Source organism: Antedon mediterranea, chromosome 3, assembly GCF_964355755.1.
Source record: "Antedon mediterranea chromosome 3, ecAntMedi1.1, whole genome shotgun sequence".
In the NCBI taxonomy this organism is placed as follows: Eukaryota; Metazoa; Echinodermata; class Crinoidea; order Comatulida; family Antedonidae; genus Antedon; species Antedon mediterranea.
In genome coordinates this window covers 6,602,627-6,630,407 of record NC_092672.1, presented here as the reverse complement: position 1 = coordinate 6,630,407, position 27,781 = coordinate 6,602,627, and the positions used below count along the sequence as shown (strand labels likewise).

At 32.3% G+C, this 27,781-nt stretch overlaps 4 protein-coding genes across 5 annotated transcripts; 1 reads left to right on the top strand and 3 right to left on the bottom strand.

Annotated features, from left to right (window-relative positions):
• Window positions 1–631: 631 nt before the first annotated feature.
• Window positions 632–2,776, bottom strand: LOC140043647 (tripartite motif-containing protein 2-like). The gene has a single exon (XM_072088163.1). The coding sequence runs from the start codon at window positions 2,774–2,776 to the stop codon at window positions 632–634; it is 2,145 nt and encodes a 714-aa protein (XP_071944264.1).
• Window positions 2,777–5,758: 2,982 nt separating this feature from the next.
• Window positions 5,759–14,737, bottom strand: LOC140043469 (uncharacterized). 2 transcript variants are annotated; one of them, XM_072087983.1, is made up of 4 exons: window positions 14,622–14,737; window positions 14,250–14,388; window positions 10,213–10,456; window positions 5,759–9,062 (listed from the first exon to the last, which is right to left on the bottom strand). In XM_072087983.1, the coding sequence occupies exon 4, from the start codon at window positions 8,927–8,929 to the stop codon at window positions 6,929–6,931; it is 2,001 nt and encodes a 666-aa protein (XP_071944084.1). In that variant the 5' UTR covers window positions 8,930–9,062; window positions 10,213–10,456; window positions 14,250–14,388; window positions 14,622–14,737; the 3' UTR covers window positions 5,759–6,928. The 2 variants fall into 2 exon arrangements, with proteins under 2 accessions (XP_071944084.1, XP_071944085.1); XM_072087984.1 differs by lacking the exon at window positions 14,250–14,388 and having other exon boundaries at window positions 14,622–14,639.
• A 1,999-nt stretch (window positions 14,738–16,736) lies between these two features.
• LOC140043645 (tripartite motif-containing protein 2-like) lies at window positions 16,737–19,657 on the bottom strand. The gene is made up of 2 exons (XM_072088161.1): window positions 19,510–19,657; window positions 16,737–18,893 (listed from the first exon to the last, which is right to left on the bottom strand). Exon 2 carries the CDS (start codon window positions 18,891–18,893, stop codon window positions 16,737–16,739), a length of 2,157 nt encoding a protein of 718 aa, XP_071944262.1. The 5' UTR covers window positions 19,510–19,657.
• Window positions 19,658–20,501: 844 nt separating this feature from the next.
• LOC140044696 (mediator of RNA polymerase II transcription subunit 31-A-like) lies at window positions 20,502–27,734 on the top strand. The gene is made up of 5 exons (XM_072089323.1): window positions 20,502–20,540; window positions 25,289–25,354; window positions 25,461–25,538; window positions 25,768–25,864; window positions 26,263–27,734. Exons 1-5 carry the CDS (start codon window positions 20,519–20,521, stop codon window positions 26,543–26,545), a joined length of 546 nt encoding a protein of 181 aa, XP_071945424.1. The 5' UTR covers window positions 20,502–20,518; the 3' UTR covers window positions 26,546–27,734.
• The last annotated feature ends 47 nt before the right edge of the window (window positions 27,735–27,781 follow it).

Sequence of the window (27,781 nt, the reverse complement as noted above, 5' to 3'; positions counted from 1 at the left end):
TTCAGTGTAATTAAGAAACCTGTGTAAATTTATCAATAATTCCAAGTTACAGGTCACAAAGTTACTGTTTCATGTTATCTGTATAACATTTGATAATGTTTATCGACTACACAGACGGCTCGACAGAAAGCGCTTGCATTAGCGAATTGTAGTTAGTTCAATTCTTACGTCCCACAATATGACTAATGAATATTCATGTTTATTTTGTGACGTTTCATGACGGGTCCCCAACTTATGTACGAAAAGAAATATCACTCCCGCCCAACCTATCCCACTACTATTAAAGCAACACATGTTAACATTAGAATACACAGCACATAATATAACATAAAAGTTATTAATTTGTACATTAGAATAAAAGATTGAAAATTGAAATATTAAACATCCCATTTGTATACACTTTATTAACGTGATGTGTCTTACGTAGTTAAATGGTGATCGTACTTAATGTTATAATTAAACAAGTTAATATGCCAAAATATTAAGATAACAACAGACAATACAAATGCACAACTTTAACAATTTTAAAGGCATAAATAATAGCAATTTAGTTTGTGTTTATTTGCTCTACATATACCAGAAATTGATCAATTATCTGGATGCATAAATGTTGTTATGTTTCGTAGTTATTTTAATAATTAAATATTTTTACATTGTTTGCTCTGTGGTTTGCCACTGCAACTCTTCGTGGTCTTTCTGAGATTACAGCAATCCCTGCTGGGACATCCAATCCATCATCTTTGGTATCTATTCGTTTAATGAATTTACCATCTTGATCAAATAGTTGTAGTTTATGATTACTGGATGCTATTATATTCTCATCCATATCTAGGATTATACCTTGAGGACCCCTGACTTTACCATCTTCTTCACCATATCCTATTAGGATTTTAATCAACTTATCATTAGCATCAAACATTTGTATTCTGCTATTATCACAATCAGCAACAAACACATGACCATCTTTTGTTAAAGCAATATCCATTGGTGTTTTCATTTGACCTGGTTTACTACCTTCAGAACCTATCTTACCCAGTAGACTACCATCATCAATATTGAATTTAAACACACAGTGACATTCACGATCTGCTACATATAACATCCTGGTCTTTTGGTTTACTGTTACTCCCTTTGGATATTTTAATACTCCTTTACCAAAGGTACGGATTTCATGATATTGATTATCACACATTAAAACACATTTGTCTATTGTGTCACTATACACCACATTGCCATTGCCTAATTGATACATGCGATTGACTTTTACATTTTGTGGTATTTGTATCCTAGAAACAAAACAACCTGATTGGTCAAACTTTATTAGATCTTTACTGTAGCTTGACACTAACATACATCCATCAGTATCTAATACTACATCTATCACTTTTTGTATTTTATCATCTTCTTTATACTCTGATATGTTTTCTATAGTATTTACAAGTCCAAGAAGTTCCACCTTGATACTAACTGGTGAACCTATGACATGTGACGTATCTCCATCAGTGATATCCATGTGCCAATCTCTTTCCAAATTGCATCTACCTGTTACTGTGTACTCTCCCTTTTTATGTGCTACTTCAGTGGCTGATTTCTCACCTAATGAGTTGCTTAGTGTGGCTGTTAATTGACCAACATCACTCTCTGCTATACTTGATACTCTCACACTAAATGGCTGCCCTTTTGTGACTGAAATGCTCTCGTCTTCTGTATTAACCTTGTATACACCACCAACAGTGATAAGTTTACCAACACCTTTATGATTCATCAACTCAATCAGCTTTTGAGTTGGAATAAACTTTGGTGTAATTCTTGTTTTAGCAAATGACTTATCCAATTCATCTGCTGCAGCGTCATTCTCAACTACAGTGATAGTTGTCTGGTATGATGCGAGGTTTTCTGTTGGTTTATTCATTGTTTTCTTGATTGATTCCATCAACGTGTTTACTTGGGTCAGCTGTGATTCAATACCTTTAATTTGATTATCAATAATTTTGCTTTGTTCTTTATAAATCTGTGTAAGATTTGCCATCATTGCTTTAGTTTCTTCTTTCACCTTTCTGATAATTGTCTTCTCGTGAATTTCAATCGCTGTTCTGCTTAACTTCAAATTAGATTCAAACTCTGATCTATCTTTGGTGATAACATCTAATCTCTCTTTTAGTTTTCTTTTAATGTCTTCAGCTGTCTTCATAGTTTCAGTAACAGTTTTATTAATTTCATTCAGAGCTGTCTGCATTGGGATCACATCATGTTTATTTCTATAACAACGGACAATATGTTTACAATCTTCACATGTAGTACGTTTACATGTACGACAGTAATCTTCCAGTTTTTTATCCGGGTGATTTTGGCAGTTTAGTGAATCTTGATCTTGTTCTTTTATGTCTGTATCTAGTGTGTACAGTGAGTGGTTCTTCAGCGTTGGGAACATATTATGATGTCGAATGCATTGTCGACACATAAACATTTCACATTCAGAGCAATAGTGCTGAGGTTGATTTCCCCATTTTGAGCACGTTTCTGGTTTTTCAGATTCAATCTTCTCAACAAATTCAACTAGATAACGTATTGTTTCATTGCACTTCAAATGTTCCAAATCATCATTCTTTAGATTGTACGTTTCACGGCATTTTGGACATCGTATGTTACCATGTCTTCTCATCAAATCTTGCATGCAGTTAAGACAGTAAGTGTGAAGACAGTTAAGGGCCTTTGGATCTGTGAATCTTTGTAGACAGATTGAACATTCCCAGATCTCTTTTGTCAAACAAAACATGTTCCTCATGTACATTTCAATTTTAAGTCAACAATATTAAAACTTTGGAATGAGTGCCAGGTCCTCCTCGAGAGACAATATGTTTGATAATATTATTGTTTTATTAAATTTTTTTATTATTAAATACCCAGTACAGTTTGTGAATGTTTACACAAATTAACTTTGACATATTTTGGCCCTTTAATTTGAATTCATGACCATTACAATTTGTAACTAAATTTGTAATTGGGAAAATCCAGGCTTCTGATTGACTTGCTTTGTGTTTGCCATTTACGCTTAGCAACTAGATAGAAATAAAGCACCGTCATCCAGGTCTATGGATTTATTATTAGGTTATATAATGCATATAACCTCTTGATTCTGTCACAATCTTTATTTATTTCTTTATTTATTTATTTATTTATTCTTTCCTTAGCACTATTTGTCCGTCAATTATCTTGATATCAGTTTCATCTAACTAAGTCAATTTTTCAGAGTATATTCCTTATGGCCAGGAATCGATGTGGCTATGTTTTCACGATGCGCAATAAAAAATTACGCGGTCTACGCGCGATTTAACGAAATCACGTTTGTAATCATATCTTCACAAGCATGAATCACAATTAAACAAAATTTGGTACTGATAAATTTCAGGTCATATTTCATCATATGGCAATACAATTACGTGCGTAGCGCATATAATGCTTGCGTACGCGCGCTTAAAATGTTCAAAATTGTCAAAATTTATTTTCGATGAAATTAGAGTAAATTTCAGGCAATTTTAAGCGTTTAAAAAATTACTATGAGTGCGCGGATTTTTGCAAGCGCACTGCGCGTTAAACGTTAGTGCGCACTCTTTTTGGCCGATTACTGTTTTACAATCTTTCTTTAATAATACCATCATATTTGATTCACGTTTCAACTCGAAATTGCGTTATATGAGCACGTCAAAAGTGACAGGCTACGTACGTATAAGTTAACAAAATGGTGAAAATATACTAAATTTTAAAATTAATATATATCGTCAGAATGCAGAGGAACACCTATTTTGTAAGGGAACAAAAGTTGATTAAGTCATCATTAATTGCATATTAAATTTAAAAAATAATTTCGACATTCAAACAAATTATGACATTTTCTTAGGCCGAAATAACAAACTTAACATTAACTTTCTTTCTTAAGAAGTTCATATAATAAAGTTAAAAGTGTATAGTTTGACAGTGCATCATTTTTTTTACATTTTTAAAGATGTCATCATAGTAAAAAATTATAATTCATTGCGGTATGTAATAATCTATTTGCACCAAAGTGGTTACTGCATAGTAAATACACGGAGGAATTTTTCTACAATGGCGCGCTGGTCTGTGCTCGTGTCTATGGCATTCAAGGTACCGAGATCGAATCTCACCTTGGGAAACGAAATAAGATTTTTTTTTTATTATCCGTATTGTTTGTTCAAATTTATTTCTTAGTGTATAGATTATACACATGATTTATAATGAAATCTAGATAAAAAGTAACTTATGTCTTTATTATTATGTAACAACAAATGTGGTTTATGACATTATACGCATATGGATCTTTGATCGGATTGTGATACCGGCTATTGTATTCGCGTTAGCAAGGTCCTGTCATTATATTATAAATAATTAAAGATTCTGAGAAAATCAATCAATCAATATATCTTTTAAAAATCAATTGTCTTTATTTAAATCAATGCATATAACCTATAATTCGTCATAGTGACGAATTAAATCTAGATAACTTTTTATTTGTATTTCAATCAACACAAGTTAACTAAATGAAGTATAGGATACTAGCCTTTGTTGCATAAAAATAAGGCTATTGATTGAATGTTTGGTTAAAACTATGCCAGCAGGGTACCACACTGCTATTTCTTCCTACTGGGTGCATATTTTGCTACAGTATTTGTCTGGGTTTTTTTTGTCAATCGTAACCCTGATAAAATAAAAAATGTGTTAATACCAACCTTTCAATTTAAAAGAGGAGGTGAATGTTCATGATTTGTTTTATAATACACCCAAACTTGTATTCAAATTCATTGTAAATGGTGAGCATGCTCAGTCAAATACAGCGCAATCATGCATTAACCAACCCACTGTGCCAACCTAAATTGAATCACTTATTTTATCCATGATTGAATTGAAAATTGAAAAAAGGTAAAACTTCAATCGTTAAAATGAGAGAAAACAATACATGGCACGTGAGCGATAAAACATCAACATCAAACAATCAAATGACAAAGGCATGCATTAGCTGTGCTGTAATACAACATTGTATAAATCCTCATTTGTACAACACCATGATTATTGTAGACAAGTTGTATCACTCATGTACTTACATTGACAATTATGTAGACCTTAGACGAACTTTCTACTTGTGTTTCTGTCTGATGTGTGTTAGTCAATGTACCTTCTGACCTCCTTCAACTATTTTAATTTCAACTATTGTGTATAGGCCTACCTTCTACTTGCGATCAGTTGATGTTTGTAGGTGTTGGCTTTTCTGATACAACTTCTGTTATAAAGGTGTATTGCACAAATGAACCAGGTTTACTGCACATATCTTTTATTATGATAAATAGTTCAACAAAACAACATTGGTATTTAGAAAATCAGGGTCGTGAATCTTTCTTTGTTTGCTGTTTTGTGCGTAATTTTCTTTCATATTTAATGAAGTAGATACAAAAACCGGTTTACACTGTTTTATCAAGAAAAGTTTCCATATTATAAGGTATATTTTTCAATACACTTTTTACAATTTTATTATTTCCTCATGTACATTTCAATCTTGAGTCCGTGTATTCTGAGCAGAGTTTAATGAGTTCCTGGTCTTTCAGAGACAACATCTATTATATCAATACTTTTGTATTTAGAATTTAAAATGGTTGGAATTTTAAAATCCTAAAGAAGAACTTATCGTTTTAATATACACTATTAGTTGCAGTAGCAATAAATACTGAAATATGTTACACATTGTTATTCCATTTATTGGTAAACCAAACAAATCAGTAATTACAGTAGTATATTGACAAATACATAACAATCAACAATTAGGATAGAGACTGATATTTCAGATACATAACACTAATAATTATATTACAGCAACACATTTTGCAGATAAATAAGGCCTATGTAGTCGATAACCTAAAAGTTGCATTGTACATGAACAGGCTAATGAGTCTTTAATAATATTAGTGCTATAATACATATGATAAATTAGATCATCCCTTTTCTCATTTTTGTAGATATCATTTATTTCACTTTAATACATATAATATAATACATATAATTTACAGTGATATAATATTTATCGTTAGGCCTATATGAGTTTTTATTTTTATTACCAGCGCGATTTACATACTAAACATCAATGTCAGGGTGTCAACATCATGTCTTCTTCTGTTAATATTATATAATAAAAAGCAAAATAATTATAATCATTATTGGAGATGTATTTCAAAACTATTTAGGTAACATGTATATAAGCCAATTATTAGTGTCAATATTAATATTATTATGTAAAATCTTATTATTGATTACATTACAAATACAGTAGAGAACCCTTGGTGGACATCATCAAGAACCAACAAACGTTCCCTTTTAAAAAGCAGTCTTCTGAATAGTATTAAAACAGTAAACCATAGTATTACCCAATCGTCGTTTCGCGGGAAAATATCCCCTTAATAGAGTTGTCCCGTCTTCTTAGGGGGTCCCAAATGAGGGCTTCTACTGTACTTAAGAAACCTGTGTAAATTCAATAACAATTCCAAGTTACTGTACATGTCACAACATTACTGTATCATGTTATCTGTATAACCTTCGATGATGTATTTCTTCCTCCTCCCTTTAAAGTAATACATTAGAATACACAGCACAATGATAAAACATAACAGATGATAATTTTGTACATTTAAATAAAACATTGAAAATTGAAATATTAAACATCCAATTTATATACCCAAAGTAAAGTTAAATGTAAAATACACAGTATTTTTAATTAATTTTACAATTAAATAAAAGTTAATATGCTAAAATTTGGTTTGTGTTCACTTGCTTTAATAACGAGATTCATGTGATTGTTACTGATCTGATTTAACAGAAATTTATCAATTATCTGGATGCATAAATATTTTCATGTTTTATAGTTATTTTAATAATTAAATATTTTTACATTGTTTGCTCCATGGTTTGCCACTGCAACTCTTCTTGGTCTTTGTGAGATTACAGCAATTCCTACTGGGACAGCCAACCAATCATCTTTGTTATCTATTCGTTTAATGAATTTACCATTTTGATCAAATAGTTGTAGTTTATGATTACTGGATACTATTATATTCCCTTCCATATCTATGGTTATGCAATGAGGACCCAAGACTTTACCATCTTCTTGACCATAGACTACAAGGATCTTTATTAACTTATCATTAGCATCAAACATTTGTATTCTGTTATTTTCAAAATCAGCAACAATCACATGACCCTCTTTTGTTAAAGCAACATCTTGTGGTTGTTTCATTTGACCTGCTTCACTACCTTCAGAACCTATCTTACCCAGTAGACTACCATCATCAATATTGAATTTAAACACACAGTGACATTCACTGTCTGCTATATATAACATCTTGGTCTTTTGGTTTACTGTTACTCCCTTTGGATATTTTAATACTCCTTTACCAAAGGTACGGATTTCATGATATTGATTATCACACATTAAAACACATTTCTCTATTGTGTCACTATACACCACATTGCCATTGCCTAATTGATACATGCGATTGACTTTTACATTTTGTGGTATTTGCATCCTAGAAATAAAACAACCTGATTGGTCAAACTTTATTAGATCTTTACTGTAGCTTGACACCAACATACATCCATCAGTATCTAATGCTACATCTGTCACTTGTTCTGTTTTACGATCTTGTTTATACTCTGATATGTTATCTATGGTATTTACAAGTCCAGGAGATTCCACCTTGATACTAACTGGTGAACCTATGACGTGTGACATGTCTCCATCAGTAATATCCATGTGCCAATCTCCTTCCAAATTGCATCTACCTGTTATTGTGTACTCTCTCTTTCTGTGTCCTACTTCAGTGGCTGATTTCTCACTTAATGAGTTGCTTAGTGTGGCTGTTAATTGACCAGCATCACTCTCTGCTAGACTTGATATTCTCACACTAAATGGCTGCCCTGTTGTGACTGAAATGTTCTCATCTTCTTTATTAACCTTGTATACACCACCAACAGTGATAAGTTTACCAACACCTTCATGATTCATCAACTCAACCAGCTTTTGAGATGGAATAAACTTTGGTGTAACTCTTGTTTCATCTGCTGCAGCGTCATTCCCAACTGTAGTGATAGTGGTCTGGTATGATGCAAGGTTTTCTGTTTCTGTTGGTTTATTCATTGTTTTCTTGATTGATTCCATCAACGTGTTTACTTGTGTCAGCTTTGATTCAATACTTTTAACTTGATTATCAATAATTTTGCTTTGTTCTTTATAAACCTGTGTAAGATTTGCCATCATTGCTTTAGTTTCTTCCTTCACCTTTCTGATAATTGTCTTCTCGTGAATTTCAATTGCTGTTCTGCTTAACTTCAAATTAGATTCAAACTCTGATCTCTCTTTAGTGATAGCATCTAATCTCTCTTTTAGTTTTCTTTTAATTTCTTCAGCTGTCTTCATAGTTTCAGTAACAGTTTTATTAATGTCATTCAGAACTGTCTGAATTGGGATCACCTCATGTTTATTTCTATAACAACGGACAATATGTTTGCAATCGTCACATGCAGTAAGTTTACATGTACGACAGTAATCTTCCAGTTTTTTATCCGGGTGATTTTGGCAGTTTAGTAAATCTTGATCTTGTTCTTCTATTTCTGTATCTAGTGTGTACAGTGAATGGTTCTCCATCTTATGCTGTTGGATGCATTGTCGACACATATACATTTCACATTCAGAGCAATAGTGCTGTTGATTTCCACATTTTGAGCATGTTTCTGGTTTTTCAGATTCAATCTTCTCAACAAATTCAACTAGATAACGTATTGTTTCATTGCACTTCAAATGTTTCAAATCATCATTCTTTAGAATGTACGTCTCTCGGCATTTTGGGCATCGTATCTTGCCATGTCTTCTCATCAGATCTTGCAAACATCTTAGACAGTAAGTATGAAGACAGTTAAGCGCCTTTGGATCTGTGAATCTTTGTAGACAGATTGAACATTCCAGATCTCTTTTTGTCAAACAACTTCAATACTGTTTCAGCAGACATCTGTAAAATATAATACATTTATACATTCATTTAACATTAAAGAACATTTTTCACCAAAAGTAATGGACATTCCTTTTCCTTTTGACTTCCTTCGGACCAACACGTCAATAAATTGTTGTTCCCTCCATCCACCTCTTCTTTCCACCGCTTCATGATGGAATTAATAAATTATATCTCAATTTGTTTATGTATTATTAATTCTACGATATGTTAATTACGATTCTCTATAGACCTATAACTTTTATATTATAGTATCAGTTATTTTACAAATATATTAATGGTGCGTATATATATAACAATGGTGAATGCTAATTGTTAATACTATATATTCAACAGGGGCAGCCTTCACGTAATGTAAGGTATTAGATGTAATATCAATACCATAATCTACTTATATAAGGTGGCTGCCCCCTTTATTATTATTACATTAGTTTTACATTATATATTTAGTTATTTCGTCATTTAATAAATAAATGACATTTTCCATCCATTTCGGTGTTTTGTTTCTTTTGTTTAGTCCTGGACTCTGTTGACACAAATACATTTCTGGAAAGATGAAGCGATACATAAACATAACCCTAAAGTTGTCTTGTTATAGATGTGTATGGATGGTTTGAGAAAGAAAATAGAAAAATGTTTCCCTAAAAAATGTATAAATGAATTAAACTATTAAATGGAAGAATTCCGACATAAAGTATATGTACACCCCTGTAAGATTACGAACCATCTAAATCAATCACTATAATAATGCACACATCAACAAAAATAATCGTCAGCAGTGACGACACGAATTGACACTCTCTTTAATAGAGACAATAAGTAACGCACGTAAAATATTTCGTATTTTCACGAACAGACACTAATATAATGTTTACTATAATCATTAATTAAAAAGATTGTAATTAAACTACACTTTTTAATAGCTAAATTATCAGGCATTTAAATAGCTAAATGAAAATGTAGTTATTCATTATGCGTTTTGTGAAGCACCTGTACTAAATGAAGTTTTTGTGTTTTTTTTTTATCAAACCACAACGCGGTTAGTGTCGATTCATGTTGTCACTGTAACGATATACAAATTATATTTTAGTTGAATGTGGTTTAGTTTTCAGGTTTCAAAGAATAAAAAGAAGATTGGTTAATTTCTTACATTAAAATGTTGTAGATTTTTTCCGTAGTATTGACTGCAAATATTCAGATGATGAACCTTTTGCTTTTGTTCCTGTCTGAATGTTCCTTCTGTCCTTCAAATATTTGTATCAAGTTCTTGCATCTAGGACTGGAGATGTGTAGTGTACCATCTACTTGCAATCAGTTGAATGTGTGTATGCGTAGTTTATATTCTCTGCTGTTAAGGGTGTAGGCCTATTGCACAATTTAAGGTACCAAGTTCACTGAAAAGTAAACATATCTTGATAATATAACATTTGTATGTAGAAAACCCGGGTAGAAAATAAATTTTTAAAATACTTCTTTGTTTGCCCTTTTTGTTAATTTTGAAATAGAAGTAAACAAAGTCGGTTTACATTAGGTTATCATAAGATATTAACTTTGCAATTTAACAAAAGAAAAGTCCCTTTTGAGAAGTTGATTCAAACTTTAGTGAATAGGCCTACACTTATATAATTTTGATGTTCCTCATGTACATTTCAATTTTAAGTTAACAATATTAAAACTTTGGAATGAGTGCCAGGTCCTCCTCGAGAGACAATATGTTTGATAATATTATTGTTTTAATAATTTTTTTTATTATTAAATACCCAGTACAGTTTGTGAATGTTTACACAAATTAACTTTGACATATTTTGGCCCTTTAATTTGAATTCATGACCATTACAATTTGTAACTAAATTTGTAATTGGGAAAATCCAGGCTTCTGATTGACTTGCTTTGTGTTTGCCATTTACGCTTAGCAACTAGATAGAAATAAAGCACCGTCATCCAGATCTATGCATATAACCTCTTGATTCTGTCACAATCTTTATTTATTTCTTTATTTATTAGGTTATATGCATTAATGCATATAACCTCTTGATTCTGTCAAAATCTTTATTTATTTATTTATTAGGTTATATGCATGATATGCATATAACCTCTTGATTCTGTCAGAATCTTTATTTATTTCTTTATTTATTCTTTCCTTAGCACTATTTTGTCCGTGAATTATCTTGATATCAGTTTCATCTATCTAAGTAAATTTTTCAGAGTATATTCCTTATGGCCAGGAATCGATGTGGTTATGTTTTCAGGGTGCGCAATCAAACATTACGCGGTCTACGCGCGATTTAACGAAATCACGTTTGTAATCATATCTTCACAAGCATGAATCACTTTTAAACAAAAATTGGTACTCATAAATTTCAGGTCATATTTCATCATATGGCAATACAATTACGTGCGTAGCGCATATAACGCATGCGTACGCGCGCTTAGAATGTTGAAAATTGTCAGAATTTATTTTCGATGAAATTAGAATACGTTTCAGGCAATTTTAAGCGTTTAAAAAATTGCCATGAGTGCGCAGATTTTTGCACGTGCACTGCGCGTCAAACGTTAATGCGCACTGTTTTTGTCCGATTACTGTTGTATAACCTTTCTTTAATAATATCATCATATTTTATTCACTTTTCAATGCGAAACAGCGTTATACGAGCACGTCAAAAGTGACAGGCTACGCACGTGTAAGTTAACAAAATGGTGAAAATATGCTAAATTTTAAAATTAATATATATCGTTAGAATGCTCGGGAACACCTATTTTTTATTTAATTTTCTTGAAGTGTATGTATCATATGTATGATTTATTATGAAATTAGAAGAACAAAAGTTGATTAAGTCATCATTAATGGCATATTAAATTTAACAAAATTAATTTCGACAATCAAACAAATTATAACATTTTCTTAGGCCAAAATAACAAACTTAACATTAACTTTCTTCCTTAAGAAGTTCATATATTAAAGTTAAAAGTATATAGTTTGACAGTGCATCATTTTTTTCAATTTTTAAAGATGTCATCATAGTAAAACATTATAATCCATTACGGTATGTAATAATCTATCTGCACCAAAGTGGTTACTGCATAGTAAATACACGGAGGAATTTTTCTCCAACTTTTAGTCAGTTGTGTATGGCTCGATGGGCTGTGCTCGTGTCTATAGCATTCAAGGTACCGAGTACGAGTCTCACCTTGGGAAACGAAATAAGATTTTTTTTTTTATTATCCGTATTGTTTGTTCAAATTTATTTCTTAGTGTATAGATTATACACATGATTTATAATGAAATCTAGATAAAAAGTTACTTTATGTCTTTATTATTATGTAACAACAAATGCGGTTTATGACATTATACGCATATGGATCTTTGATCGGATTGTGATACCGGCTATGGTGTTCGCGTTAGCAAGGTCCTATCATTTATTATAAATAATTAAAGATTCTGAGAAAATCAATCAATCAATATATCTTTTAAAAATCAATTATCTTTATTTAAATCAATGCATATAACCTATAATTCGTCATAGTGACGAATTAAATCTAGTTTATTTATTCTTTCCTTAGCACTATTTTGTCCGTGAATTATCTTGGCATCAGTTTCATCTAGCTAAGTCAAGTTTTCAGAGTATATTTCTTATGGCCAGGAATCGATGTGGTTATATTTTCACGATGCGCAATCAAAAATTACGCGGTCTACGCGCGATTTAACGAAATCACGTTTGTAATCATATCTTCACAAGCATGAATCACAATTAAACAAAATTTGGTACTGATAAATTTCAGGTCATATTTCATCATATGGCAATACAATTACGTGCGTAGCGCATATAACGCTTGCGTACGCGCGCTTAAAATGTTCAAAATTGTCAAAATTTATTTTCGATGAAATTAGAGTACATTTCAGGCAATTTTAAGCGTTTAAAAAATTGCTATGAGTGCGCAGATTTTTGCACGCGCACTGCGCGTTAAACGTTGATGCGAACTCTTTTTGGCCGATTTCTGTTTTACAATCTTTCTTTAATAATATCATCATATTTGATTCACGTTTCAACTCGAAATTGCGTTATATGAGCACGTCAAAAGTGACAGGCTACGCACGTATAAGTTAACAAAATGGTGAAAATATGCTAAATTTTAAAATTTATTCATAATAACATTTATTTCTTATCATTTCAAAGTAAACAAAATAACAATTTAAATATAAATAATTAAGAGGCAACACCCAGAAAGTAATAACATTTGGAGGTTTCCCTCCAAAAAAAATAATATATATCGTCAGAATGCAGAGGAACACCTATTTTGTATTTCATTTTCTTGAAGTGTATGTATCATATGTATGATTTATTATCAAATTAAGAGAAAAAAAGTTGATTAAGTCATCATTAATTGCATATTAAATTTTTTTTAAATAATTTCGACAATCAAACAAATTATGACATTTTCTTAGGCCGAAATAACAAACTTAACATTAACTTTCTTTCTTAAGAAGTTCATATATTAAATTTAAAAGTATATAGTTTGACAGTGCATAATTTTTTTACATTTTTAAAGATGTCATCATAGTAAAAAATTATAATTCATTGCGGTATGTAATAATCTATTTGCACCAAAGTGGTTACTGCATAGTAAATTTTTTATTATCCGTATTGTTTGTTCAAATTTATTTCTTAGTGTATAGATTATACACATGATTTATAATGAAATCTAGATAAAAAGTAACTTATGTCTTTATTATTATGTAACAACAAATGTGGTTTATGACATTATACGCATATGGATCTTTGATCGGATTGTGATACCGGCTATTGTATTCGCGTTAGCAAGGTCCTATCATATATTATAAATAATTAAAGATTCTGAGAAAATCAATCAATCAATATATCTTTTAAAAATCAATTATCTTTATTTAAATCAATGCATATAACCTATAATTCGTCATAGTGACGAATTAAATCTAGTTAACTTTTTATTTGTATTTCAATCAACACAAGTTAACTAAATGAAGTATAGGATACTAGCCTTTGTTGCATAAAAATAAGGCTATTGAATGAATGTTTGGTTAAAACTATGCCAGCAGGGTACCACACTGCTATTTCTTCCTACTGGGTGCATATTTTGCTACAGTATTTGTCTGGGGGTTTTTTTGTCAATCGTAACCCTGATAAAATAAAAAAATGTGTTAATACCAACCTTTCAATTTACAAGAGGAGGTGAATGTTCATGATTTGTTTTATAATACACCCAAACTTGTATTCAAATTCATTGTAAATGGTGAGCATGCTCAGTCAAATACAGCGCAATCATGCATTAACCAACCAACTGTGCCAACCTAAATTGAATCACTTATTTTATCCATGATTGAATTGAAAATTGAAAAAAGGTAAAACTTCAATCGTTAAAATGAGAGAAAACAATACATGGCACGTGAGCGATAAAACATCAACATCAAACAATCAAATGACAAAGGCATGCATTAGCTGTGCTGTAATACAACATTGTATAAATCCTCATTTGTAAAACACCATGATTATTGTAGACAAGTTGTATCACTCATGTACTTACATTGACAATTATGTAGACCTTAGACGAACTTTCTACTTGTGTTTCTGTCTGATGTGTGTTAGTCAATGTACCTTCTGACCTCCTTCAACTATTTTAATTCAACTATTGTGTATAGGCCTACCTTCTACTTGCGATCAGTTGATGTTTGTAGGTGTTGGCTTTTCTGATACAACTTCTGTTATAAAGGTGTATTGCACAAATGAACCAGGTTCACTGCACATATCTTTTATTATGATAAATAGTTCAACAAAACAACATTGGTATTTAGAAAATCAGGGTCGTGAATCTTTCTTTGTTTGCTCTTTTGTGCGTAATTTTCTTTCATATTTAATGAAGTAGATAGGCAACAAAAGCCGGTTTACACTGTGTTATCAAGAAAAGTTTCTATATCATAAGGTATATTTTTCAATACACTTTTTACAATTTTATTATTTCCTCATGTACATTCCAATCTTGAGTCAATGTACTCTTAGCAGAGTTTAATGAGTGCCTGGTCTTTCAGAGACAACATCTATTATATCAATACTTTTGTATTTAGAATTTTAAATGGTTGGAATTTTAAAATCCTAAAGAAGAACTTGTCGTTTTAATATATACACTATTAGTTGCAGTAGCAATAAATACTGAAATATGTTACACATTGTTATTCCATTTATTGGTAAACCAAACAAATCAGTAATTACAGTAGTATATTGACAAATACATAACAATCAACAATTAGGATAGAGACTGATATTTCAGATACATAACACTAATAATTATATTACAGCAACACATTTTGCAGATAAATAAGGCCTATGTAGTCGATAACCTAAAAGTTGCATTGTACATGAACAGGCTAATGAGTCTTTAATAATATTAGTGCTATAATACATATGATAAATTAGATCATCCCTTTTCTCATTTTTGTAGATATCATTTATTTCACTTTAATACAAATATAATCTATATATAAATTTACGTAAGGGCAAAATTCAGTAAATCGCGCGTTATTTCTAGAATGTTTACTCGATGTATATAAAGTTGGTTCGTACTTTCGGTACTGATTTTAACCGCCTGATGTAACCCTCTTTACTAATTAAATTGAGTTCGATAATTAGTTATTGACGATTAAAACGAATTTAGGTTCAACGATTTGCCCCAAATAGGGGTGTTTTTCGATCGTGGTATACACTGTCTAATGGATGCTACAGTGATATAATAATTATCGTTAGGCCTATATGAGTTTTTATTTCTATTACCAGCGCGATTTACAGACTAAACAACAATGTCAGAGTGTCAACACCATGTCTTCTTCTGTCAATAGGGCCTATATAATAAAAAGCAAAATAATTATAATCGTTATTGGAGATATTTACAAAATGATTTAGGTAACATGTATATAAAATTATTAGTGTCAATATTAAGTCTTTCGGAGTGGAGTAATTTGGTCCTTAGAAAAAAATCCTGACATTTGACGGGACTTGAACCCAGGACCCTTGGAGTGGTAGACAAGCATCATAACCACCAAGCCACAACTCCACTTCAATTATTAGTGTCAATAATTATATTATTATGTAACATCTTATTATTGATTACATTACAAATAAAGTAGAGAACCCTTGGGGGACATCATCAAGAACCAACAAACGTTCCCTTTTAAAAAGCAGTCCTCTGAATAGTATTAAAACAGTAAACCATAGTATTACCCAATCGTCGTTTCGCGGGAAAATATCCCTTTAATAGGGGTGTCCCGTCTTCTTAGGGGTTCTCAAATTAGGGCTTCTATTGTAAAATTACAGGTCACAACGTTACTGTATCATTTTATCTGTATAACCTTTGATAATGTACTGTATCTCTCCCCTCACCCCCCCCCCCCCCCACCTCCGCCTTAAATTCAAAAAATGTATTAATTTTATAATTAAATAAAAGTCAATATGCAAAAACATTAAGATAACAACAGAACATTCAAATACACAACTTAAACAATTAAGATATAAATGGTAACATTTTAGTTTGTGTACATTTGCTTTAATAACAATATTCATGTGATTGTTACTGATCTGATTACGAACATTTAACAGAAATTTGTCAGTTATCTGGATGCCTAAATGTTTTCATGCTTTGTAGTTATTTTTAATAATTAAATATTTTTACATTGTTTGCTCTGTGGTTTGCCACTACAACTCGTCGTGGTCTTTGTGAGATTACAGCAATCCCTGCTGGGACATCCAACCAATCATCTTTGTTATCTATTCGTTTAATGAATTTACCATTTTGATCAAATAGTTGTAGTTTATGATTACTGGATGCTATTATATTCTCATCCATATCTAGGATTATACCTTGAGGACCCCAGACTTTACCATCTTCTTCACCATATCCTATTAGGATTTTAATCAACTTATCATTAGCATCAAACATTTGTATTCTGCTATTATCACAATCAGCAACAAACACATGACCATCTTTTGTTAAAGCAATATCCATTGGTGTTTTCATTTGACCTGGTTTACTACCTTCAGAACCTATCTTACCCAGTAGACTACCATCATCAATATTGAATTTAAACACACAGTGACATTCACGGTCTGCTACATATAACATCCTGGTCTTTTTGTTTACTGTTATTCCATCTGGCTTTTGCAATAATACTTTACCAAAGGTTTGGATTTCATGATATTGATTATCACACATTACAACACATTTGTCTACATAATCACTATACACCATGTGACCATTGCCTAATTGATGCATGCGATTGACTTTGACACGTTGTGGTATTTGTATCTTAGAAACAAAGCAACCTGATTGATCGAACTTTATTAGATCTTTACTGTTACAGCTTGACACTAACATACATCCATCAGTATCTAATACTACATCTATCACTTTTTGTCTTTTATCGTTTTTTTTATACTCTGATATGTTATCTATGGTATTTACAAGTCCAAGAGCTTCCACCTTGATACTCACTGGTGAACCGATGACGTGTGACTTATCTCCATCAGTAATATCCATGTGCCAGTCTCCTTCCTTGCATCTACCTGTTACTGTGTACTCTCCCTTTTTATGTGCTACTTCAGTGGCTGATTTCTCACCTAATGAGTTGCTTAGTGTGGCTGTTAATGGACCAACATCATTCTCTGCTTGGCTTGATACTCTCACACTAAATGGCTGCCCTTTTGTGACTGAAATGTTCTCGTCTTCTTTATTAACCTTGTATACACCACCAACAGTGATAAGTCTACCAATACCTTCATGATTCATCAAGTCAACCAGCTTTTGAGATGGAATAAACTTTGGTGTATTTCTTGTTTTAGCAAATGATTGATCCAATTCATCTGCTGCAGCGGCATTCCTAACTGCATTGATAATTGTCTGGTATGATGCAAGGTTTTCTGTTTCTGTTGGTTTATTCATTGTTTTTTTAATTGAGTCCATCAATGAGGTTACTTGTGTCAGCTTTGATTCAATATTTTTAACTTCACGATCGATAATGTTGCCTTTTTCTTTATATATATGTGTAAGATTTGCCATCATTATCTTAGTTTCTTGCTTCACCTTTTTGATGATTGTAATCTCTTGAAATTCTATCGCCGTTCTGCTAAACGAGAAATCAGATTCAGAATCTGATTTTTCTTTAGTGATAACATCTAATCTCTCATTTAGTTTTCCCTTAATTTCTTCAGCTGTCTTCATAGTTTCAATAACCGTTTGATTAATCTCATTCAGAGCAGTCAGCATTGGAATCACCTTATGTTGATTTCTATAACAACGGACAATATGTTTACAATCTTCACATGCAGTAAGTTTACATGTACGACAGTAATCTTCCAGTTTTTTATCAGGGTGATTTTGGCAATTTGGTAAATCTTGACCTTGTTCTTCTATGTCTGTATCCAGTGTGTACAGTGAATGGTTCTCCGTCTTATGCTGTTGGATACACTGCCTACACATATACATTTCACATTCAGAACAATAGTGCTGAGGTCGATCTTCACATCTTGAGCATGTTTCTGGTTTTTCAGATTCAATCTTCTCAACAAATTCAACCAGATAACGTATTGTTTCATTGCACTGCAAATGTTTCAAATCATCATTCTTTAGAGTGTATGCCTTACAGCATTTTGGACATCGTATCTTGCCGTGTTTTCTCATCAAATATTGCAGGCATTTAAGGCAGTAAGTATGAAGACACTCAAGTGCTTTTGGATCTGTGAATCTTTTTAGACAGATGGAACATTCCAGATCTTTTTCATCAAAAAACGTCAATACTGTTTCAGCAGACATCTGTGGAATAGAATACATTGTTTTATGTTTTTTTTTTCTTTCGGTGTAATATGTAAGATAATTTCAAATACAATGAAAAGGGGTTTATGATGCGTGACCAACACATTTAAGGTGTTTTAAAATATGAATGTTTGAGAAAGAAAATAGTTCCCTAAAAGAAAGAGAAACAGACATAAATAAAAGGGCATGTACACAGGGCGCCCTGTTAATTTACAGAAACAAACTAAATACACGATAATAATGCATAGATCAACAACTATATACAGTACAAATAAAGAATGTTTAGTGTTTGAGTTGGATAAGGAAAATTTTCATGATTTGAAATATCGAGGCGGAATGAAGCTTAGGTCATTCAGAGACTCACAACTAAAAAACATTCATTAGGCTATTTGTACATCTAAACTTGTATTCAATTTCACGCATTAACCAACTTACTCTGTCGAACAAAAGTATTATTAGAGTACAAGTATCTACAATCGTTAAAATTGGAGAAAATAATACATGGCACGTGACGAATACAAAATCAACCAATCAAACGGCAAAGATATGCATACAGTAGGTGTGCTATAATACAAAATTGTATCGGAACCAATGTATCAAAAGTTATATTACTTACATTGGAAATGTTGACTGCAATATTTAGGCGAACCTTCTACTTGTGTTCCTGTCTGATGTGTGTTAGTCAATGTACCTTCTGGCCTCCTTCAACTATTTTTATTCAACTATTGTGTATACCTTCTACTTGCGATCAGTTGGTGTGTGGCTATTCTGCTACAACTTCTGTTATAAAGGTGTATTGCAAAAAGGTACCAGGTTCACTGCACATATCTTTTATTATGAGAAACAGTTCAACAAAACAACATTGGTATTTAGAAAATCAGGAAATGCTTCTTTCTTTGCTCTTTTGTGTGCTTTTATCTTTCATATTTGTAGGTATGTAACAAAAGCTTGTTTCACTGTGTTATCAAGAAAAGTCCCCATATTATTAGAAGTTGTATTTTTAATACACTTTTTACAATTTTATTATTTCCTCATGTACATTTCAATCTTGAGTCCATGTATTCTGAGCAAAGTTTAATGAGTGTCTGGTCTTTCAGAGACAACATTGGTGATACTGTAGTTATATAATGTCAATACTTTTGTATTTAGGATTTAAAAAGGTTGGAATTTTAAAATCCCAAAGAAGAACTTGTTGTTTTAATGTTACAATACTTTTAGCTGTATTAAATAAATACTGAAAATGTTAAACTTTTTTTATTCCATTCATTGGTAAAATGAACAAATTAATTATTAAGTTATTATATAATTATGCCTACAGTAGAATATTGAAAGATACTTCACAAGCAAAAATCGGTATATTAGGATCGAGATTGATATGCCAACCAGTATACATTAATAGTTATATTAGAGCTAACACATAATATATTTTTTAAGATACATAAGGCCTATATGCAGCCGATTATCTAAAAGTTGCATTGTGCATGAAAAGACTATTAGTTTCTAATTGCTATAATCCATAGAAAATATACAACATCCCTTTTTAAAATTTTGTAACGCATAACAATAGGATATCAACCATAATTTTTTATTAGCGCCCTCTCTCGCTTATTGTAGAACAAATAACAATGGCGGCCTCCGGTGAACAGGGTACGTATTTCATTTTTATAGTCATTCCTTTCTAGTTTTGAAGTTCTATAATTAATCTAATTTTAGTGTTATAATGATAACGCATTTATTCTCTAGCTTAGCTGAGCCTAGGTTAGTCCTAAATCGTTAGGCCAGGCTTAGTTAGCTATCCTAGGCGTCTCTTTCTCACATAATAAAGTTATAGTACTAGCCTAGCTAGGCCTAGTATTAGTATTATGCCTCTTTCCGCACCCCGACTAGAGACTCTCCCCGGCCAGGCCTGCTGCTCGAGCTTAGAATAAGTAGGCCTAGCAAGGCAGCCTTAAAATAGTAAAGCATCGAGTGAGACGTCAGTTAGTCGTACTCGTAGCTACTGTAGCTAGAGTAGGCTCAACATATCATGCTTTGTTGTAGCCTAGTAATTATAATTAATATATAGGACCTAGGCCTAGCCTATATAGGCCGGTTTACGATGAAATCGGTCGCGTTTGAAATCGGTCGCGATAAAATCAACTTCCGGTATTTTGTATGGCGCGCCGTTAGAGCTATACGTTTGAAATCGGTCGCGTTTAAAATCGGTCGCGCTATTTTGTATGGAGCGATCAGATGCATGCTAGCGGGATATACATTTTTTCGTTTATATAATAGTCTAGATTAAATTGATATTTTTAGGAACCAGATTATTTATGTGGATATTTTTTATTTTGGTTAAAGATGTATTGTCCCTTTGACTACGGTAATTCCAAATAAAAATTTTTTAAAAAGATTTTGAAAAAAAGTGGGTCATTTTGAAGTATCATAATAGTTATTAACTTTCACCAAAAATTAGTCACAAAAAAAAATCATTTAACTGAAATACAGACGTTTTTTTGTTCAAAGTTTTCGATCAAAACATATTTCATAATGCAACATGCTTGTTTGGCTACTCTGACATATGCATTATCATAAAACTTCCTCGCGATCTGTGTGAAAACACTTTCTCAACCGTGACGAGTTGTAAACAATCCTAATTAGCATCATGCATAATGCATACTCGTGGTTTGAAATCTTTGTTTACTTTCACTCACGACGATTTTCCAGACGAAATATTTGTTTTTTTTTGCTCAAATGTTCGACTTAAAGTGAATAACTTTAATATTACTTTGATATGGCCAGTTTCAATTTAGTAATAATTAATTAATTTTTTTGTGTTTCAAGGGACAATACATCTTTATATCTTTTATTTCTTCATTTATAATAATCACTTTCTTAATGTAAATAATTAAGTACCACTCCTCAGTGTCTCACATCCGTACGCCGTTCGTAAATCTAAATGTTTAAATATCAGTGCAAGATTACCTCTTTGAGAATCGTATCCATCCATTATTATTCTCACATCTAGACCTATCATTGTACAGCATACTTCATAGTCTACTGTATAGGCCCGGTAGATTGATTTATAACGGCATATTATTTTATCTATATATAAATTTACGTAAGGGCAAAATTCGGTAAATCGCGCCTTACTTCTAGAATTTTTACTCGATGGTATGTAAAGTTGGTTCGTACTTTCGGTACTGATTTTAACCGCCTGATGTAACCCTGTTTACTAATTAAATTGAGTTAGATAATTAGTTATTGACGATTAAAACGAATTTAGGTTCAACGATTTGCCCCAAATAGGGGTGTTTTCCGATCGTGGTATACACTGTCTAATGGATGTCCATCTTGAAAAATACCCGCCAAAAAATGCGAGGAGGCTTCGCATTTTTCTATCTCCTCCTACGATAATTGTTTTTAATAGCTGAAAACCGGTTGAACAGCTAGAGTACACCATCATAATGTTGAAGACAGGCCGATTTTCTTTAAAAAATACTATTTTGATAGATTTAATATACGATTATGCAAATGTATTGATTTGCGATGAATGGAACATCCCAATCTCTCAGTCTGCCAGAGTTTGGTTTAACACAAGTACTGTAGGTAAATTTATGAGCCCTTGGTTTAACACATACGGTAGGTAAATATATGGGCCCTTTGAGAATAAACTTGCAATACTTTGACAATACTGTAAATACCTATTAACTATTTTTCATTTGAATCGAACATTTCTTACTGTGAATGTTCGTACTGTTAGATGTAATATAAAAATATATACAAATAAACTTTATTACTGAGACTGTGGATAGGCTCTACTGTTAGGTATACAAATAAACTTTATACTGACAGTTCCTTCTCAACGTTTGTATTAATTAATAATTACCAAAAATATAAACGTCGTAGTGGTGTATCGTGACATGTACTTTAATATTTCAATCGATTATGACAGTGACAGTTTTAACAAAGTATTAAATCGCAAATGTTTTAGGCCTACTGTATTTAGAGGTATATTATTTATAGGCCTATAAAACATGAACAAAATATTTCGTTACTCAGTGGATAAAGAATATATTTAAAAATTGTTCCTCTTTGTACCTATCCGCTTTCCCATCCCTCAACCCTAATGTTACATAGCGAGGAGGCTTCGCATTTTCCTATCTCCTCCTACGATAATTGTTTTTAATAGCTGAAAACCGGTTGAACAGCTAGAGTACACCATCATAATGTTGAAGACAGGCCGATTTTCTTTAAAAAATACTATTTTGATAGATTGCTAGAGTACACCATCATAATGTTGAAGACAGGCCGATTTTCTTTAAAAAATACTATTTTGATAGATTTAATATACGATTATACAAATGTATTGATTTGCGATGAATGGAACATCCCAATCTCTCAGTCTGCCAGAGTTTGGTTTAACACAAGTACTGTAGGTAAATTTATGAGCCCTTGGTTTAACACATACGGTAGGTAAATATATGGGCCCTTTGAGAATAAACTTGCAATAGGTTCGGAAAATGTTAAAAACCAATTTCTATTATTTGAATCGGTAAACAGTTTCCATTTATTATACATTGATAATGAAACATGAAATATTCCTATTTATGTCCCTCGAGGTTCATTACAATTTATATTTAGTAGTCCCACGGACTTCATCTTAGCCACTCCCCCGAGTGCTAAGGCCAAATTTATGATACCCTACTTTCTATGTAAGTTTAGTTACAGTTAGTTCTTGACGATAATACAACGAATTTAGGTTACACCCTTCGGCCGCGAAAACGTTTCTGTACAAATATGATACCGATTGGCTTTATTTCATTCAACAGCGACCATAATCTCGCCAATTACAGGATAGATAAACTATTTTATTATTGATGTGCTTATAAATTAAGACTCATGTAAACAGCTTGATTACATCATTTTACAGACAAACGAAACTTTTTTAAACCTACTGTTTCAATAACTGAGTATAATACTGTATACGTTTTCATAAGTAAGTGCATATACATTTTCGTGTTTTCATTGACGAGATTGTAATAGTAACTTCAGTAACTATTACAGTACTTATTTATTATACGACACAAGACAATTGTATCTGACAGGTACGTACATTATTCTAAAAAATAAGTCTAGATAGATCCCTTAGGCGTCATAAATCACAGGCCAACAAATCAGTACTCATGACAGAAATTCGACCCAGTTTGGTTCACACAAATGTTTACAGGAATTTCAACACCACAACCGATGATTTGCCCTAAATATTTAGGTAGACTACAGTTTAATTTTTCACTGAATAGGAGCTTGAATTTCCGATTTCCATTTCGCAGAATGTCTAGGTCTATTTATTTAGTTTGGTTCTTATAATATATAAATACAATCAACTTTATTACTGCGGTTCCATCACCACCACCACGTGCCGCCCAATTCCCGTACATACATTTCCATTTCTCCCTAATTTCTTTAATCCACATAAATTAATTGTCCTTTATGGAATCCAGTATTAGTTTTGTTGTCTCTATTTCTGAATACCCCAATTAGGGGGACACTTCCGTTTTTGTTTAGTGTCCCAAAAAAGTCCCCGTCCGTGGATTCTACTGTATTCGAGAACCATCTGTGAGCACCCCTAGATGGTACGCGAGCGAAGCGAGCGTGCCATCTAGTTAGTATTAATTATCCTAAAACCATGCTCACGTAAGAGTGGCGGATATCGAACGTAAAAATCATCGTCATACATCATCTTCCTTTATTGCATAAACCTCATTGAGCTGGTATCCATTTGCAGGTATAGAACTAGTTTTGTAATAAACTGTGATTAAAAAATACGCAATAGGCGCGTCTACTTGTTTAATATTAAATTATTTCAACATTTTTAAAACTTTAAACAGTGGCATGCTAATCTTTTCAAAAACATAAACAATATTCAATAACAATTTTTAAAACGATTTTCTAAACGAACACGTTACAATTATTCATTGACACCTGTAAGATAAAATGAAAACACAAATTATTTATAAAAAATGAGAAAAATATTTATATTTACTGTACTAAAAAAATAATAACGATCGAGGTAAAAAAAATTTTAATAGTATTAGAAATTCTATATTCAAAATTAACTAAAAACATAATTATCTTTTTCATTAAAAATGTATCTAGTGCGTCCCATGCAAAATAGCGCGACCGATTTCAAACGCGACCGATATCATTAAACGTATAGCTCTAGCGGCGCGCCATACAAAATACCGGAAGTTGATTTTATCGCGACCGATTTCAAACGCGACCGATTTCATCTGACACCCCTAGGCCTACTAGAGATTGGTTATTTGTTTTGTATTTTTATTTTATTGTAGTTAATGGTCGATCAGGTAATTTACTAGGTCCTATACTAACTAATAATATAATTGTATTTAAAGGCCGAGGCACCTTCTTAAGAGGTGGAGCAGTTGATAAGTTTGCAAGAGGTATCGCCAAAACTGCAGGTAATTATTGATTATATAGGGAGCGACTTTTATGTGTAACTGTATGATATATTTTGAAAACTAGAATGAAGACAAGGTATTAAAATTGTCTCTACTTTCATAACAGAGGTCGAGCATGAAAACCTAAGATTTCAAGTTGAGCTGGAGTTTGTGCAGTGCCTCGCCAATCCACATTATCTGAACTGTAAGTGTGCCTACAATAGTGTTACTTCCTTGTGTGTAGTGGTTCAAACAGCAACCTAGTCTTGGGTAGATGAGTGAGAACCTCCTGTAGTGGCTATGCATATGGCCCTTGAGAGAGAAGTGTAACATAGTAACAGTTGAATGTTAGAACTGTACACATTCTTTCCAATAATGTTTTTAATGTTTTTTTTTAATTAGAGTATTTAAAATTGTTTTATCTTTTTTTTCAGTTCTTGCTCAACGAGGTTTTTTCAAGGATCCTAAATTCATCAATTATTTAGTGTACTTGCAGTATTGGCGTAAATCAGAATACGCCAAGTTTCTCAAGTAAGCAGCCACAACCCACTAATATGTGTTTGAAATCTGACATTTGAAATGATAGTGCAGTCAGGCTTAATTATTTACCTGGGTACAGTAAGTTGGTGACCTATCCGCAAAAGTTAGTTATAGTCGGTGGCCCATGAGACCCGGGGTGAATAACTTGGCCTAAAGCGGGCCTGTAGTACCACAAACCATATATTACTTTTAGGCATGGTCTACAAATTATTCCAAACAGCATAGCACACCCAAATCCATGTATAGTTTTTATTTGAAAATCAAAAAAACTTATTTGTAAATTCATATTTAAAGAAATTCATATTTCACTACAAAAATGTTTAAAAATTGGCAAATAAATTATTTAAATTTATGAAATTAATATGAAATTTCCGTTTGTTGCTCTACAGATACCCACAATGTTTACATTTTCTTGAGCTCCTTCAGTATGAACACTTCAGAAAAGAACTTGTTAATTCTCAGTGCGCCAAGTTCATCGATGACCAGCAGTTACTGCACTGGCAGCATTATGCACGAAAGAGAATCCGTCTTCAACAGATGCAGCTGGAAGCTCACCAGCAAAGACAACAGCAGCAGCAACCACAACAGAGTGGATCTGCTCAACCGATGATGCAGCAAGGAAATGATGTGCCACCTCTTCAACAGCTTCAAAATCACCAAAACCAGAAATGAAGCAAGAATCGATGAACATTTGAGTGTGCCACAGAAAAATGACTATACCTATTTCAACAGTATCTTCAGAAATATCAAAATCAGAAGCAAGAATCATGATACTTTATGATCACAGAGGTATGACATCATACAGCTTCATGATTGCTAAAACCGGTGAACCGGAACTTAATCCTTTACAATAGAAGTGTGCCACAGAGATATGACCATGCCTCTCTCAACATGAGCTTTTCAGAATTATCAAAATTAGTTTGCTACAGAGATAAAATGACTTCCTACAGCTCTTTCAACAACTTCAGAGTTGCCAGATCAGAAATCAATTGGTGATTGGAATTTTCAAGGATCTTATAACATTTGCGATTGGACCATCTGTGAATGAAACTAGTGTCAAGTTTATGTTTTATAAGCCAAAATCTTTGTTTCTCTTGCGTCTTAGAGAAGAAATCTAAACCACAAAGCGATAATCCTGAAATGAACATACAGTACTGTATTTGTATATATGTATATAAAGCTTTCTATCAGTATTAGATAAACACTTTCATCCTCATCCAACAGCGAGCAACTTACAGGATGGATAAACTATTTAATAATTTATCATGCTTATAAACTAAGTCTCATTTGAGGCTTAGGGAGTGGAGTTGAAAGAGTCGTGAGTTACAACCCTGGCACTAGGTCAGGATTGGACCTTGGGATTGGAAGGCAAGCATGTTAACCACCAAGCTACAACTCCACTACTATTTTGTAAAAAATAAATGTTAAAATAATAGTCAAGACTATTTGTATATTTTCATGAATGATGAATGCATCATCTGTACAGTATAAAGTCTGTCTACACTATCAAACTTTGTGACAAAACAATGCGATATGCCCATATATGGACATGATGATCACTACCATTTTTAAGCATATCATTACCATTACTTTTTTTGTTGGATAGTGTACTGTAGACAGAGCTTAACACCTTATGAACAAATGCATCACAAAGTGTACCGTGTAACATAAAATTCTGCGAAGGAATAATATTTTTCACGGTGAGGAATGTATTTTTCCGAAGCATAAATCTCGTTGTACGTGTTGAGATAAGTAAAATACAGAAGTTAAGTTAAATAATTGCATTTTATTTTATTCGCAGTGAAACATATTTTACAGTGTTGTTACTGACTAATTACTTCACAAAGCAAAAGCACACATAAAGGACGAAAAAGTATTTAAATGTTAAAAATTTAAAGTCAAAGTAAA

Bases quoted from the DNA above. Each gene is read 5' to 3' on its own strand.
- LOC140043647 (XM_072088163.1), bottom strand. From the start codon at position 2,776: ATGTTTTGTTTGACAAAAGAGATCTGGGAATGTTCAATCTGTCTACAA.
- LOC140043469 (XM_072087983.1), bottom strand. From the start codon at position 8,929: ATGAGAAGACATGGCAAGATACGATGCCCAAAATGCCGAGAGACGTAC.
- LOC140043645 (XM_072088161.1), bottom strand. From the start codon at position 18,893: ATGTCTGCTGAAACAGTATTGACGTTTTTTGATGAAAAAGATCTGGAA.
- LOC140044696 (XM_072089323.1), top strand. From the start codon at position 20,519: ATGGCGGCCTCCGGTGAACAGG. The intron at 20,541-25,288 runs GTACGTATTTCA...TTGTATTTAAAG, and splicing joins GGCGGCCTCCGGTGAACAGG to GCCGAGGCACCTTCTTAAGA. The intron at 25,865-26,262 runs GTAAGCAGCCAC...GTTGCTCTACAG, and splicing joins GAATACGCCAAGTTTCTCAA to ATACCCACAATGTTTACATT.